A 17,578-nucleotide genomic window follows, 5' to 3' on the forward strand; every position below is an offset into this window, starting at 1 on the left:
AATAAATGCAGATATCTTTTCAAAAAATAAAAACTAAAAAATTAATGCAGATATAGAAAATATAAAAGAATTTATGATTGCATTAAATGATTTTTGGTGTATTTAAAAGATTAACATCCATAAATCCCGTATGCTATGCTCCAAGAATATGGATAATAGCTTGTGTAGAAGACTGAGTGAGATGTCTAGCATTCCCCTGACTCAATCGTTTGGGAAATACCTTGGGGTCCCTCTTCATAGTGACAGGGTGTCCAAAGCCTCTTTTAAAGACATTTTGGACAAATCTAACGGTTTGTGTGCTAGCTGGAAAGCTAATTCTCTTTCCCTTGCAGGTCGCCTTATTTTAATCCAGTCTATCAACTGCGCTGCTCCAAATCACATCATGCAAGCCTGTAAGCTCCCTGAGCCGGTCCTCAACGACCTGGATAAAATTAATCGGCGTTTTCTGTGGGGAGAATCTGGGGATGGGAGGAAGATTCACCTGGTCCCTTGGAAGGAAGCCTGCCAGCCTAAGAGCAGGGGGGGTCTTGGTATAAGGCAAGCTAAGGACAATAATAAAGTCCTGTTAATGAAGCTTCTTTGGAGAATGTGGCAATCCCCCTCCTCCCTTTGGGTTCGTCTTCTGTGCGGCAAGTATAGGAAAGATAGAATCTTTGGTGGCCCGAAGGAGAGGGTTGTCAGCTGTTCCTTCCTCTGGAAAGGGCTTAGTGCTGTTTTTGCTGAGTTCTGTACGGGGATTGGCTTGGAGGTGGGTAATGGGAGATCCATTAGTTTCTGGAATGACACCTGGATTGGTGACAAACCGTTGATTGAGGTGTGCATCGCCCCTCCGCCGAATGATCTCCTCTCCTGGAAAATTGCTGATGTGGTGGACTCGGAGGGAGACTGGATTTGGTCTAAGTTCGACTCCTTCCTTAGCCTGGAGACCCTCCTTAAGATTAGAGGTGTGAAGATTAGTAATCAGGAGGAGGATAACGACAGACACTGCTGGGCCTTGACTAATAATGGTTCTTATTCTTGTAAATCGGCCTATGAAGCTTTTACCCCTAATAGGGCTGATCCTCCCTTGGAAATTTGGAAGTCCATTTGGGCCCTCAAAGTCCCTTACCGCATTAGGAGTTTCCTATGGCTGGGAGTCAAAGACAGACTCCTCACGAATGCAGATAGACACAGAAGGCACTTGGCTATATCTGGTGCCTGTAGCAGATGCATCGGCCATGTGGAAACCTTGTGCCATGCTTTGAGGGATTGCCCGAATAGTAGAAAAGTTTGGGAAGGGGTCCTTCCTCACCACATCCTTCCTTCCTTTATGGGTTTCTCTGATATTGACTGGTTCTCTGAAGGCGTTAATGGGAATTTGTTGGCCAGTATGGAGCACGGGGCTATTCTCTTCGCTATTATTTGTCATCAAATGTGGAAATGGAGGAATGAAGAGTTATTTGCTGAGAAGACTGTCTTTATTCCTGACTTGCGGTTTTACTTCTCGAAAAAACTCTCTGTTATTACAAAGAGTTTTGAAGGAGAGCCCCTGGTTCGCCCTTCCCCGGTTAAAGAGGTCCAGTTAGTTGGTTGGAGTAAACCCAGAGAAGGGGTTGTCAAGTTGAATACGGATGGCTCCTGCCTTAGTAATGGCAGAATTGCTGCTGGTGGAGTTCTTCGGGATGCTGGTGGCGCCTGGCTGGCTGGGTTTACCCATAACTTGCGTACGGGCTCCTCCTTTTCTGCGGAGCTCTGGGGGATCTTGTCAGGCATTAAACTCGCCATTCGCATGGGTGTTAAAAGACTTTCGGTGGAGTCTGACAATTTGGAGGCTATCAACAGGATTTCGGATAGACAGGCTGTTTGTCTTAAGAGTCAGAACCTCATTAAAGCCATCTTGAGGCTTCGTCCTGCCTTCGATTCTCTTGCCTTCTCCCATATTTATAGGGAGCAAAACCGCGTGGCGGATCGCTTGGCAGCTGCTGGGCATGGGGGGATGTTAGGTGTTTCTACCCTTTCCGTTCCTCCTTCTTTTCTGTTACCTTCTCTTCTTGAGGATAGGATTGGGGTCAGTCTTCCTAGACTGATCCCGGGTTAGGTTTTTGTTTGTTTGTTTTTTCTCTTCCCTTCTTACCAAAAAAAAAAAAAAAAAAAAGAAGTTCAATGCAATAATAAATATATATCTTGAAAATACAAAAGAATATTCCATTGTATTTAATGCTTATATGCAACCCTAAGGGCTGCATATATCAAAACTGTTTTGAAAAATGTGGATAATCATCTATACTATATATAATTACGGAAGCAGAGAGAAATGAGAAGAAGTGTTTTAGAGGTCTTTTTGATGAGTTGTCAACGTAGTAAAAAATCAGATTAAAAAATATTTAATTAATTAAAAATAAATATTTAATTAATTAAAAATAACAAATTTATATTTATAATATATTAAATAATTACTAGCCTATTAATTAAAATAATAAAAGAAAGCAAGAGTTACGGGAAGATGAAAAAACACAAAGCAAAGGAAATCCAAAAGTCACGAATAAACTTCTATATAAAGCATGATAGATAGTATTCCACCATTATATTCATTTGTCCGATAGATAGTATTATATTTCTGAAGGTAAATATTCGATTTTTTTCATATGTTGTAGTTATTTTGTTCTCAATTTTGTTGTTGTTTTATTTTTATTAAACAATAGTTGTTATAGTTTCATCTTTCAGATTCATTTCTGTTGTTACCCAGATTTTATATCTCTCGCTATCTTATCCATGTTTTCTTTTTTATTTGTCTTTTTTTTCCAAACTGATAGCTTCAATTGAAGAAATCCGACAGAAATAGAAGATGCATGAACAACTAAAACCGGAAAACACAAAAGTGTCAAAAATTACAATAAATTCTTATGTTTCTCAAGGTAATTATTCGATTTTTTTCATATGTTGTAGTTATTTTTGTTCTCAATTGTGTTGTTATTTTCTTTTTATTAAACAATAGTTGTTATAGTTTCATTTTTCAGAGATGAAATTCCATTTTTGTCGTTACTCAGGTTCCATACCTCTCGCTACCTTATCCATGTTTTCTTTTTTATTTGTCTTTTTTTTTTCAAAATGACTAAAATAAAGATTTTATAAATTTGTATTTTTTTTTTAGTATATGTTGCTAGGTGTTATCGTTTCGATTGCTAACTCTTAACTAAAATTTACATTTTCGGCTTTATATGAACTCAATTTTTGACTTTCTCAATTGTGCTGTTGTTTTATTTTTATTAAACAATTATTGTTATAGTTTCATCTTTCAGAGATGAAATTCCATTTCTGTCGTTATCCAGATTCCATACCTCTCGCTACCTTATCCATGTTTTCTTTTTTATTTATTTATTTTTCAAAATGACTAAAATAAAGATTTTGTATATTTACATTCTTTTTTAGTATATGTTCCTAGGTTTTATCGTTTTGATTGTTAACTCTAACTAAAATTTAGATTTTCGGCTTTTTATGAACTCAATTTTTAGTTTTAATTGAAGTTAGATTAATTTTTCTAATTCGGAACATGTTGAAATCCACTCATTTTTTTAGTTTGAGTTTAGCTAATTGATATGGGTTGTATTTTTTATTTTTATGCATTTTGGTACAAATAGATATAAAGTTTCACACGATAGTTGTTCATTGAAGTTTGAGACATATTAAATAAAATATTAAAGAGATATTGAAATATTATACTTACAATGAAGTTTATTTCAATACAAATTATATTATATTATTATTATTATTATCAGGAAGTTATTTTTTCCCAATTTTCTAGATAAGGAGATTGTAAGCGTCTAATACACTTGATAAGATGTTTATTCTTGAAGAATGTGGATTATGCTAGATACGAATTCAAAATCAAGGTAAATAGATATTAAGATAATTGCTTTGCAACATTGGCTTATATAATTTTTAACTATTATATTATGGTTCGTACAAAATTGTTAGTATTTCAAGAGTTTTTAACAGATGAAAATGAAATATGATCATAGGACAAATTATTGAAAAATATTAATTAAGAAAATATTATTATTTGAATCTCTTCAAATTCTCAAATGTTGAGCATAATGATTCTAATTAATATAATTAATTTCACATATTAATTATAAAACGTTTTTTTTTGTATTGAGTGGTTACAATTGCGATTTAATTCTATTTAACTAAAATTAATTTATGGACTTAATACTTCATTAAGAAAAAATAAAATGTTTAATTAATGGACAAAAAATATTTTCACTCTCCTCTTTATACGCTTATGTCTTGACATTCTCTCTTATTTTCAAAAAAAAAACCCCCGAGAGAAAGATGGTTCTCTCTTAATTATCTTTTTCGTCCCTTCATTTTTTTTCAATTCTTTTGTTTGTTTTTCTTACTTACAAAATTCACGAATATATAATTATTAGAAAATATTAATGAAGTCAAATAAGTGATATCTGCGAGTATGGCTGATATTCTATATAGTGAAAGAATGAAGAACAAATTGATCGAATGCCTTGATGAGATATTACGAGATGAAAATAGGAGAAATCATCATCTTAAACTGATTCAATTAGATATATTGGGTTATTGTAGCAGAATGAATAATTGAATTCGAATACTTGGTGATCATGAAATTCCATCAACCAAAATAATTATCATCAAGATGAATTTGTGACTAATTCTTACGAATTTTATTTTTTTTATATGTAACATATTGAATTGATAAAGTTTCTTCATATGCAACATTAGAAAAGTATTGATTGTAATAGTTTATAGAATAATATATTGATGTTGCTTCCATTTTAACATAGATTGTAATTCTTTTGTATCGTAGATATAATATTTAATTTTAATTGTAGTTTAATTCAATTTTGTTTAACCTATATTGTAATTCTTTTGTATCGTAAATATAATATTTAATTTTAATTATAGTTTAATTCAATTTTTGGTTTTTTTATTATATTCTTTTTTTTGTAAGAATATATTCTAATATATTTCTTAATTAATCTGCTATTTTATTATTATTGTTTCACAGAATATTTGGAATATGAAAATGTATTTAAATTCCTAAAAAGTACAAATCATTGAATTTTGTAAAAATAAATAAATCATTCATCTTTAGTTAAAATTCTATAAAAAAAGTAGTCAATTATTTTTAAAATTAATTTAATTTGAACTATCATTAAAAAATATATATTAATTTCAAATATACATAATATAAATTTTTTTCATAACATGATATAAAATTATTTAAAAGTAAATATGTCAATTTATTTATTTATCTAAATTATATAAAAGTTTCATACCCTGTGTATCGCACGGGTTTTCGACTAGTTTATTATAGAGAGAAAATCTTTCTTAAAAAAAATAAAAGAGATTTATTATAGAGAGAGAAATATGCATTTAGGTAACCTAATAACCTTTTGGTAACCTGTTAGAGCAGGTCATTTAAATCAAATTTTATTAGTCTCTCCATGGATGGAGAGTCGCCATTGAAAACTCTTCCATATATATATATCATTGATTAGGTTAATATTTATTTAGATTTCATATTATTACCAAACATATTAAATGCCTTTTGTTGATCAATTTAAAAAGTTGATTATTTATTTTATTCAATTGATTATCTAGAGCATCCTATATGGAAAAAATAACAAATTGAAAATTTGCTGAAACTATTTGCATTAGACTTCAATGCAAAGCAACGATTTGCCGGGAAAAGCTTAATAGGAATTTTTGTTGCATGTGCAATACACCGATTTTATTGTTAAAAAAGTACTTTTCAATCAATTTTGTTATGTTTTAAAATTATTCATGCATAAATTTTTGAATTTATAAATTAAACAATGATTTAAGTCTTTATACATTAAATAATATGCAATAAATTGCATTTTAACATTTACTCTATTTAATAATTTTTTGTTAAGTACTCTATTTAATAAATAGAATGATACTTTGTCATTTCCTTATCACAAGTAAAATGTAATTCTTTTTTGGTTGACTCTTGATACGGCTACACACATTCTACCATGACTAAAAACCAAAAACTCATGATATTTTTTTTGGTTATAAGGAAAGCAAACAACAAAGCAAAAAGAAAGGACAAACTAAGCAGACACCCGACGAGGGAAGGACACTCCAACTAGGTCGTCTCTTAGGATTTGGGCAATATCCCTAGGGGGTCCGTTAGGACTGTGAGGCCAGGAGGGTGAAGATGAGCCGCTCTGGCCATAAGATCAGCACACCTATTCTGCTCGCGGAAGACGTGAGTAAACTTGCAAGAAATACCCCTTGAACTAAGGTCCCTGATGGCCGAAATCAAATTTCTAGCCGGATGGTGCATGGGAGAGGGTCCTATAATTAGGGAGATTGCCTCTTTGCAGTCACTTTCAATAATTAGGTTCGGGATATCCAGCTGACGGGAGACAATGATTCCCGAATAGATTCCCCAAAGCTCAGCTATGAAGGAGTCAGCAGCATCAAGATTGTGAACAAAACCCCGCATCCAGCTCCCCTGGTCATTCCGGATGACCCCGGCCGCCCCAGCAGTTCCTTTTTCTTTACAGAAGGAGCCGTCAGAGTTCGGTTTAAACCAGTTTGGAGGTGGGCAGTCCCAGGCCAGAAGGATATCCGTTTTCCGCCGATGAGGTAGCAAAACAGCTAAAGGGATTCTAGAGGAGTCAAACTCCGTAAAACGCAGATGAAGGAAGTGTACCTTATCATGTGGAATGTCAGCAGCTTTCTCAAAGCAAAAAGAGTTCCTCCACTTCCAGAGATAGTAGCATGTGGTGAGGAAGATAGAGTTCCAATCTTGTAAAGCCGCCTCCAAGGCTTTATTGTTAAACCCCCACTCGAACCAATGAACCATGTCCACATTAAAGAAGGAAGCGTGTAGAGATGGAGGGATGAGTTTAACCCAAACCTGGCTACTGGAGATGCAGTCACGGAGAGCATGAGTAGAGTTTTCTATAGGTCCCAGACAACGACTGCAGTGCTCAAAATCAGTCAGATGGCGCCTTTTGCGCTCCAGGTTCGTAAGAAGGCCGTTCTTCGCACACATCCACCCAAACATGCGGATTCGATAAGGGACTTTTAGCTTCCATATGGTAATCAGAATCTTGGAGTTTGTGTCTAGATCCTCAGTTCCCCTAACCAGAGTATAGGCTGAACGGGTAGAGAAATTGCCATTGCTACTCCCCACCCAGTTGATAGCATCACGAGAATCTTCCCTGGTGTCTACTTTGAGCTAAGAAGTTTTAGCTTCCACTCCAAACTGAGGAAAGGATCTAATAGGTGCCACTTCCAACAGCCATCCTCATCAACATAATCTGCAACAGTTTTATGCCAAACATTTTGAGGGGGGCGGTTGTTAATCAATTCCACGATCGGGGAGTTTGAGAGCCACTTATCGGGCCAAAAAAGAGTGTTTCTCCCATTCCCTATGTTGATGACTATACCTTCACAAAAAATCTCCATCACAGCCTGAATACTGCGCCAGGTATGAGAACGCTGACTGCATTTTTTAAGAATATCCTTGAGGTCTCCCGTCTGCCAGTACTTAGCCCTAAGAGCACGGACCCAGAGTTTATTCGGTTCTTGGATAAGCCGCCAGATGATTTTCAGAAGTAAGGCTTTATTATTGTCAATGGCTTTCCTCACTCCAACCCCACCAAGCCGTTTAGGCTTGCAAAAATCAGACCAGGGAACAGTATGAATTTTTTTTGTATCGCTCCGATGACCCCAAATGAACTGGCGATTAGCTTTATCAATGTTCTTTAACATGCCAACCGGGAGCAGGTTAGTTTGCATGACATGGTTTGGAATGGCATTAGTTACAGATTGAACCAAAGTGATTCTGCCCGCCATAGAAAGGGTGTTCGCTTTCCAACCCGAGAGCTTTCCAAGAATACCATTCAGGGTGCTTGAGAAGGTAAGCTTTCCACCTCTATTATGGAGAAGGGGAACCCCAAGGTATTTTCCAAGGTCAGAAGACAGGGGGATGCCACAAGCCTGGCTAAAGTGACGAGCCAAGCTTGGCGAGATCTTCTTAGAGCAAAACATTCTTGATTTGGAGAGATTCACTTTCTGACCCGAGGCATTGCCGAAGGACTGGAGGATCTGCTGGAGAGCCATAATCTGCTCAATATTGCCCTCCAGAAAAAAAAGAACATCATCAGCAAAAAACAAATGGGAAATAACTGGGCCTCCCCGACAAATTTTGACAAGGTTTAGAAGCCCTTTATCCTTGGCTTCATTAATTAGGTGCCCCAATCTTTCCATGCAGAGAATAAATAGGTACGGAGATATCGAGTCCCCTTGTCGAACTCCCCTAGTCGGAGAGAAAGAATATGGCTATGGTCAGAAGTGCAGAAGGGCAAATTCCTATTTGGTACCATTCCAGTACTTTTAAGAAGAATATGGCTATGGTCAGAAGTGCAGAAGGGCAAATTCATGACGGTTGCTTCCGGTAGGAAAAGTCTTGCTTCAGCATTTCCATAAACTTTATCGAGTCGGACAAAAGTACGATTTCTACGCCAAGTGAAGCGATGACCCGACCACCCAAAATCAATCAAATTACAGGCTTCAATTCTGTTTTTCTGAATTCTACACCGGCGGACATAATGGTCGCCACCCCCTTTCTGATCTTCCAGCGACTCAATGTCATTAAAGTCCCCCCCCCCCCCTCCAATAGCCAAGGCCCATGTATAGTATCCTGAATATTCTTCAATTTATCCCATAACAACTGACGCATAGGAGAAAAAAACTCATGATATTAACCATCACACATCACAAATAGACAACACAAAGGAGAAAAAAAATCCATCAATTATTAATCAATCAAACAATTTAATACAAATTTTTTGAAATTTTAGTTTGTCAATAGCCAAATTATCAAAATAAAAAAATAAAAAAATAGAGCTAATTTCTCATGCCATTATCTCCTCATATAATATCTGAAGAAACAAAAACAAAACAAAAGTGAAAAAAATATAATTAAGAAGAAAGTGGTACAATCTAAACATAATATCTTAAAATGCCATAAATAGATAGAAAAGAGTTACCTGAGGGCAGTGAAGTAGATAGATCATTAACAAATTAAATATAGACATAAAATTGCATTAACAAAATACCATATCCATTTTGTGGTACCTTTCTTCTATAAATAAGAGTTACATGAGGGAAGTGAAGTAGATGAATCATTTCTATATCCTTAAATCTCAAACCTACAAAGTTGTAATCATTTCACATTTCGTTTTGAATCCAACCAAAATGAATGATAATAAATCACGGGTCACTAAGAAGGGAGAGAGAGAGTCGGGGGGAAGAGAACCAAATTAAACTCATAGGAAAGAGAGATAATAGTAAAAGATAGACAGTGTTCTAAATCGACACTAATGTAGACCATAACAGTGTTGTCGAATCACTTGGCGACCATAACAGTATCGATACAAAGACTGGATCCAAATAAAGAATCGCCACATGATAAGAGGAGAGTTGGCCAAAGAAAGAGATGAAAGGGAAGTAACCTTGCCAAAATAATTCGAATACGGAAACCCAAGAAGTCCAAGCCTTAAAAAACGACAGCAGCAGAAGATAGTAGAAACTAAAATACCAAACATGCCAATTGAGTATTTTCAATGAAGCATAAAGCTTTCCATGTTGATATTTTTGATTTGATGAAGAAAGAAAGCAGCCCTAATAAGACCTCTCAACTTCAAATAATGAATGTAATGAGCAACAGACAATGTCATTGATGATTTTGATTTGATGAAGTGCTCTCTTTTTTACCCTTGTGTTTTTTATAAATTTGACCCATGTGCTTTAATTTTCTCAAAATATGTCCTTTGACATAAGATTATGCTAGTAGTTTATTACACAACCCGTATGGTCAAACTATGTCGTCCAATTGTGTAATGGTGCATGTAATAAACTATTAACAGAACTGTCTATCAAGGGTCGGATTTACTACAAGGTTGAAGTAGATAAAATAACAAATTGTGCCAAGTACAGCGGCCAAAATGATAAGTCGTACCATATGCAGGGGTCAAATTGCACCGAATATTGAAACGTTTTTATGCTTTGAAATGGAGAGTTCCAATATGCATATATGCAAGATATTAGAGACGTACCTTGCAGTGTAGACAGTTCTGAGCATTGAACTGTAACTTGAGCTGACCATTATCATCCGGGACATACCTGCAGCATATTTTCAACTCATAAGTTCTCTCATTTCCACAGGGCAAGGTTCAAACCGAAATGCATAGTACTCACTCATATACCCGAGTAGGACGATATCTTGACTCCGGCCCAGCATACTCAGGCAAATTTACAAGATCGGGAATCTCGGGGTCTCTCAACCGAAGATGAGCTGGCTGATCATGTTCATAATTGGTGTAGCTCCTAATTAAACAATCAAGTGATTATTTCAGGAATATATAGCGAAAATTCGATTTGTTCATCAGCAAAATACGAGCTTTTTCTTTTATCTAGATTAGATGTGTTAATCGATATATGAACCATATATTAAGAAATTTTATAACTTAATATAGCTGTGCAAAGAGGTTGGTACATCAAAAGAAACAACCCCATCTGGCCTTGGGTATGTAATTTTGCAACCTGCAAATCCATGGCTAAAATTAATTTCTCATATTATGAATTCATTAGAAATCATTTTTTATTCACGGAGTCGGAATACTTATGAGGTTGGTTTTATATTCTAAGAAAAAAAGAAACACTTAAATTTCCTATTTGCTAATAAATGGACACAAAAATTACAGCTACTGCTACTTCTACAACATCGCATGACGCTAGTAAAATAAGGATATGCTGAATAGACAGAATAAACATAATTAATTAACATACCTATTGACGATTTATAGTTTTCTTGTTGAAATAAATAGATATGCTTATTTCAAAACCAATTTCTTATCTCTGGCTGTTTGACTATTAAGGAAATGGAAATGGTTTTGGAGTCAATTTCTAATCCATTTCTCTCTAGTTTATAAACTCTTGGGTTTGAAGTCGAATATTTAAGGCGATAGTTGAAAACATACATTGTTTTTTAAACCATGTTTACTTACGTCTGTTGCTTCATGGTCGGGCTTTCCATGTTTCAAAGTGAAGGGGACTTTCCTTTCAGTATGTAGCTGAAATGCATAAAAATCAGCCATGTGAACAAAATCAAGAACAAAAGAGAAGCAAACAGTCAAAGTAATAATGACTGGACAGGAAATGAGATCTTACTGCTCTAAACCACTTAAAGCCATCCCGAGAATAAGCCCATGCTCAAATGCCTATAAAAATGAAAAGCTATTTCAGAATGACATAGGACAGCAAGTTAATGGAACAATTATGACTAACGCATTCGCTTAATTAAGGTGCATTCCCTTTCAATTAGAAAACCAAATGGAAAGTCAAGAGTTCCAAATAGTAGATAATTAAGGTCCATATGATGAACATCTAAAGCAAAGGACTACTAAGCATAGAAAGAGAGAGAGAGAGAGAGAAGAATTTATTGACTTACAGGTCGGTAGTTTCTAGCTCTATGTAGCTCCTCCCATATCTATGAATTTCTTAAAGTATCCCAATATGGTTCCAAATTTGAGTCATCGTGAAGAGCACCAAATTAAACCTCTGCTGCTAGCGTTCCTATTATAACAGTTAAAAGCTTAAGACCAGTGATAGCTGTTAGATTAGAATAGTACATAATTAACCCATCTGCACAAGGAACAGAACGGTACCTGATTTCATAGCAGTATGAGTTCCCTTTATCTTTGGAACATTTATAAAGCGAGCTGAACAACCAACAATTGCTCCTCCAGGTGACTCCTAGTGAATAATATAGACAGTAGACTGAAATAGACTGAAATTTAATCATATTTGTTGATACAAAAACCGGACCCAAATAAAGAATCGCCGTAGGATAAAAGGAGAGTTGGCCAAAGAAAGAGATGAAAGGGAAGTAACCTTACCCATAGTTGTTAGAATCGTACGAGTCACGAGTCGATTCGTACGATTCGATTCGATTCATGAAGAATTCGAGTCGTATCTATGGTACGACTCGGAAGCTTCATGAATCGGCCGAGTCACTACCGATTCGGCCGATTCATCGAGTCACCGAGTCACCCGAGTCGGTCAATTCAGGCCACCATTTAAAAAAAAATCAATTTTTAACAACTCAAAAATGTACAGCTGAAGAAGATGACTATTCACTTTACAAAAACAAAACAAAAAACATACACAAGTTATGAAACACAAATAGTTTCAATTAGATGACTCTTCACTCTACAAATTCCAAAACCTTCTCTCTTCTTTTCTATTTATTTATTATTATCTTCTTCTACTCTTTATTCTTTCTATTTTCCATGTTCCGTCTGTCTCTACTTTCTTTTATAACTTGATATAATTTCTATTTAGATATTAAAATTGCATTTTTGGACTAATATTTAAAGTTAAATATGATTAATATTTTATTTTTTATAGCATTTTGAATTTGATCCGATTCGATTCACGAGTCCCGATTCGTAAAATGAGATTTCGAGTTACGAGTCGAATCTCGATTTAACAACTATGACCTTACCAAAATAATTCGAATACTTAAACCCAAGAAGTCCAAACCTTAAAAAAGGACAGCAGCAACAGCAGATAGTGGAAACTAAAATACCAAACATGCCAATTGAGTATTTTCAATGAAGCATAAAGCTTTCCTTTACCCGAATTGAGTGATCTCCTCCCTGCAGAGTAAGGGATAATTAAGATGCAGTAATGGAGTCGTTAACCCTGCTACTGAAAATAATACATAACAAAGAAAGCTTAATGGAGTCGTTACCTGTAGAACTAAGTGATGAAGACACGTCAATGGAGAGTGGTGAAACAAAGAATTAGGAAAATCTATGGCGTTAATAAGCATCCATCTGCATTTGAGAGTCAATTGCTGATTCATCCATTGATGAAAATGATCCTTCTGAAATTCAATTTTATAAAATCAAATTATTATAAAACTAGTTACAATAACAAAGAAAATGTTGGCAAAAATAGCAATGCTATTAAAGATAAGGAGAAGGCTTCTCTCAAATGTATGAAGGGGAAGACCGAAGGAATTTTTTGATTTCGCAGGATGCTCTTGGAGATCTTACAGAGCAGATTGCGACATGCAATTGGGAAGCAGAGACCCTGTGATAGTGGCAGAAGAAGAGGAGTCAAGATATTTTAAGAAAATGACAAATCAACTAGTCAAAGAAGCATATTATTGCAAATTTAGATAATTGAACAAAAGAACAGAAACACATAAAAAATGTTTGTCAAAAAAGCGTTCAACCTGATCATGGAAGAGAAAAAACAGGAAAAAAGGTATACCTGTGTCAAAATAATGGAAGGACCTGTTTCAGACCACTTTTAATAATGTATGCATTTGCATACCGATTAAAAAACCCCAGTGATGGTGAAGGCTTTTGCAAGCCTGATGGTTTAGGTTTTGGTATTTCGGTCTGTGCATGTTGCTTCTTTTCATCGTAATAGCTACTTGTCTGAGGCAAACAAGGCTCATGTTTTCTATTAGTACTTGGATCAGCAGCTCCAGGAACCCCTTCTGAGCTATTATTCGCTAAGCTAACCTTTACCTTCAACAGAAATAGATAAACAAAAAACAAATGGGGTAGATAACAAAAAAAAAACTTTAATGCATTAGAAAGTTTGCCAGCCAGTAACTTCTAGAGTTTCAAATTCTCACCATAGTTTTTGGTGGCTGATGAGCAGTTGACATTTTAATCAATTTTCCAGCCCAACCAAATTTCGCATCATTTTGGCAGCTTTTTGCACTTGAAATGCCCTTTATTCCAATATTTTTCTGATTAGAACTTCTTAAAAGAAAATTGGGCTTTATGTGGCTAGCGCAAGTTACATAACTTTTTGAAGTTGTGGAAACAACCAAAGGCTCATTCTTTGTAGAAGTTGGGTGCATTTTAACTTTATCCGTTGGTTTGCATGTCTCATTCTCATCCTTAATAATCTCTGCAACAAATTTGGGAACTTACAACTTATTTCAAGCGTCATCAAGATCAATACTCAAACTAAACCACAATATCTTATCTACTTAATTATGATACTGATTTCATGGTGGAAGTAAAAGACGGTACTGTACCTGAGTAAGTAGGTATCTCGCTATATGGTCGGGGGGCCTCTGAATAGAATTTAACACATCAACTTTGTTAACAGTAGGAATAGAAGCCTCAGGACCAAAAAACCCCAGTGATGGTGAAGGCCTTCGCAAGCCTGATGGTTTTGCTATTTGGGTCTGTGCATGTTGCTTGTTTTCATCGTAATAGCAACTAGTCTGAGGCAAACAAGGCTCATGTTTTCTACTAGTACTTGGATCAGCAGCTGCAGGAACTCCTTCTGAGCTATTATTTGCTAAGCTAACCTTTACCTTCAAAAGAAATAGATAAACAAAAAACAAGTGGGTTAGATAACAAAGAAAAAAAAATTCTAATGCATTAGAAAGTTTGTCATCCAGTAACTTCTAGAGTTTCAAATTCTCACCATAGTTTTTGGCGGCTGATGAGCAGTTGACATTTTAATCAAATTTCCAGCCCAACCAAATTTCGCATCATTTTGGCAGCTTTTTGCACTTGAAATGCCCTTTATTCCAATATTTTTCTGATCAGAACTTCTTAAAAGAAAATTGGGCTTTGTGTGGCTAGTGCAAGTTACATAACTTCTTGAAGTTGTGGAAACAACCAAAGGCTCAATCTTTGTAGAAGTTGGGTGCATTTTAACTTTATCCGTTGGTTTGCATATACCCTTCTCATCCTTAATAATCTCTGCAACAAATTTGGGAACTTGCAGCTTATTTCAAGCGTCATCAAGATCAATAGTCAAACTAAACCACAATATCTTATCTACTTAATTCTGATACTGATTTCATGGTGGAAGTAAAAGACGGTATTGTACCTGAGTAAGTAGGTATCTCGCTATATGGTCGGGAGGGTCTCTGAATAGAATTTAACACATCAACTTTGTTAACAGTAGGAATAAAAGCCTCAGGACCAAAAAACCCCAGTGATGGTGAAGGCCTTCGCAAGCCTGATGGTTTTGCTATTTGGGTCTGTGCATGTTGCTTGTTTTCATAGTAATAGCAACTAGTCTGAGACAAACAAGGCTCATGTTTTCTACTAGTACTTGGATTAGCAACTGCAGGAACTCCTTCTGAGCTATTATTTGCTAGGCTAACCTTTACCTTCAACAGAAATAGATAAACAAAATACAAGCGTGTTAGATAACAAAAAAAAAAAAAAAAACTCTAATGCATTAGAAAGTGTGTCTGCCAGTAACTTCTAGAGTTTCAAATTCTCACCATAGTTTTTGGTGGTCGATGAGCAGTTGACTTTTTAATCAATTTTCCAGCCCAACCAGATTTTGCATCATTTTGGTAGCTTCTTGCACTTGAAATGCCCTTTATTCCAATATTTTTCAGACCAGAACTTCTCAAAGAAAAATTGTGCTTCGTGTGGCTAACCTTAGCATCTGCTGCGGCGACATTTACCTTCGAGAGAAATAGATAAAAAAAACAAGTGTGTTAGCTGCATTAGAAAGTTTAATTGCTCTTGATTGTCCACATTAAGAGTAATTTTGCACCTTATCTCAAATACAAAATGAGTGCTTAATAAATAAGATTTCTTCAATCTAGTCCTCAGTTTTCAAGGAGGCATACCTGTTATGGTAGATGGACATTGAAGTGATTATAATTACTTAACATTAAATTAATGAATTGAGTAAGATTATTCATCTATCAATAATGTATTCTAAGTGGTTCCAATGCTTGAATCGTGAAAGCCCGTTATAATTAGGAGCTGTGAGACTATTTAGGGACAGTTGAATTGCAATAACACAAGTCCTATTTCTTCAGGAACAGTGCCTGCAAGTCTATTTTCCAAAAGGCCTTATTTGTGTTGCCAGGTTTGTCAAGTTTCAAACAGAATACGTGAAGAAAATTGACATTTTGCCAGGTCTGATAAATGGCCAGTCAAGTCATTATAACTTAAACATTAAAATTATGAATTCAGTAACATTGTTCAGAACCATTGAGTTTGTTGAAATGAATAATAATATAATAACCTTATTATTATATCAAGTGACCTCAGATTTCAAATATCAATTAAAACTACTTTACTTATATATATATTCAAAGAAATCACTTAACAAAACATTAACTTTGAATAATCTATTCCTATACTATATCATTCTAGAGTTTCAAATTCTCACCATAGATTTTGCAGGCTGAGCAGTTGCCTTCCTAAGGGGAACAACAGAAGAAGCTGGGTGCATTTTAGCTTTAGCTAAATACATGAGCTTTGGTGGCGTTTTAGGGGCTAGCTTACTTCCTTCATTTCTAGAACTTGAAGGCAAATCCTTGGCTAACTGACCAGGTGAGACCCTACGACCACCCAATGCACTGGATGATGACTTTCTGCCTTGATGGATAACTGACAAGGTGTTCCCAATAAGTATTGATAACTCTAAGGGATTTAGAACACCTGGACACAGAAAATATGGCTTGTTCAACTTTAGGACAAAATTTAATTAACAACCAGAAAACCCAGAGCAAAAAAAGCGAACAGATCACGCACCTTCTTCAGTGGAAAAAGGCTCTATGCGGATTGTGTCGTGAAGAGATTGCTTTGCATTTATCCTTCTCTGCAACACATTTGAGAACTTATTTCAACTATCATCAAAGATTAAATACTCAAACTAGGCCACAATCGGAGGCTACAAATCAAATTTTAAGAATAAAAGAGAAGCCCTAACCTGTTAAAGTTGTGGTTCTCATAGGAGAACAAGAGAAGAAATAGGGGCTACCGACAATTGGACTGAAATCGTCTTCCCCGTACAGATCGATTAGAGATAGATCCATCTCTAATAGCGGTAGAATTTAGAAAAAAAAAAAAGCAAATATAGCAGTAGAATTTCAAAAACAAAAATAGCAATAGAATTTCAAAAATAAAAATAGCAGTAGAATTTTCAACAAAAAAAATAGCTGTAGAATTAACAAAAACAATAGCAGTAGAATTGAAGAAGACGAAGAACAAGAACAAGAGTTCGCGATGGCGGGAGATCAGTTTGCTTATGGTTAACGCTAGAGAGAGAGAACAAGCGGGAGATTATTTTGCTTATGTTTAATGCTGAAATGAATAGACTATTTGAAATGAAGCCCGTACTTATAGTAGGTGCCTTAAACTTGAAATAAAACCGGCCCAATTCAAGTACTGTTTTTTTTAATGTTGTCATATTATTAAAACCTATTTTTGATTATGTCAATTGTCAACAGTTATATCCATTTCTTTTTCATCAAATTGTCATATTATTAAAACCTATTTTGATTATGTCAATTTTAGAAACTAAGGTCTAAAATCTATTTTTTCAGGATATAGATTATGATTAAAGATTTATTATTTAAGATATATGATTCATATTTCGGATTCAGGATTCAAAAATTAGGGTCTATGATTTATTTTTATATGTGGTTTATTTTGGGATTTAGCCTTTTTAAATTATAAAGTCTAAGATTTATACAAGAATCTAAAATTTTATATAAATA

General features: G+C 35.0%; 1 protein-coding gene across 11 annotated transcripts; it reads right to left on the reverse strand.

Moving 5' to 3' along the window:
* Positions 1–8,798: 8,798 nt before the first annotated feature.
* On the reverse strand, positions 8,799–17,149 carry LOC136203102 (uncharacterized). 11 transcript variants are annotated; one of them, XM_065994211.1, is made up of 17 exons: positions 16,789–17,149; positions 16,611–16,677; positions 16,246–16,517; positions 15,338–15,526; positions 14,935–15,220; positions 14,524–14,804; positions 14,126–14,410; positions 13,715–13,995; positions 13,342–13,604; positions 12,815–13,158; positions 11,727–12,719; positions 11,510–11,634; positions 11,230–11,279; positions 11,067–11,132; positions 10,266–10,386; positions 10,116–10,182; positions 8,799–8,939 (listed from the first exon to the last, which is right to left on the reverse strand). In XM_065994211.1, the coding sequence occupies exons 3-8, from the start codon at positions 16,327–16,329 to the stop codon at positions 13,882–13,884; spliced, it is 1,239 nt and encodes a 412-aa protein (XP_065850283.1). In that variant the 5' UTR covers positions 16,330–16,517; positions 16,611–16,677; positions 16,789–17,149; the 3' UTR covers positions 8,799–8,939; positions 10,116–10,182; positions 10,266–10,386; positions 11,067–11,132; positions 11,230–11,279; positions 11,510–11,634; positions 11,727–12,719; positions 12,815–13,158; positions 13,342–13,604; positions 13,715–13,881. The 11 variants fall into 11 exon arrangements, with proteins under 11 accessions (XP_065850283.1, XP_065850239.1, XP_065850290.1 ...); XM_065994167.1 differs by having other exon boundaries at positions 10,258–10,386; XM_065994218.1 differs by lacking the exon at positions 8,799–8,939 and having other exon boundaries at positions 8,946–10,182; positions 10,258–10,386; positions 11,727–11,814; positions 12,699–12,719.
* Positions 17,150–17,578: the final 429 nt, after the last annotated feature.

The sequence above is a fragment of the Euphorbia lathyris genome, chromosome 1, assembly GCF_963576675.1.
Source record: "Euphorbia lathyris chromosome 1, ddEupLath1.1, whole genome shotgun sequence".
In the NCBI taxonomy this organism is placed as follows: Eukaryota; Viridiplantae; Streptophyta; class Magnoliopsida; order Malpighiales; family Euphorbiaceae; genus Euphorbia; species Euphorbia lathyris.

Excerpts from the sequence above, each read along its gene's own strand:
- LOC136203102 (XM_065994211.1), bottom strand. The coding sequence starts at position 16,329 with ATGTATTTAGCTAAAGCTAAAATGCACCCAGCTTCTTCTGTTGTTCCC. Across the intron at positions 15,221-15,337 it reads ATCGACCACCAAAAACTATG|GTAAAGGTTAGCCTAGCAAA; the intron begins GTGAGAATTTGA and ends TTTCTGTTGAAG. Across the intron at positions 14,805-14,934 it reads CGAGATACCTACTTACTCAG|AGATTATTAAGGATGAGAAG; the intron begins GTACAATACCGT and ends AATTTGTTGCAG.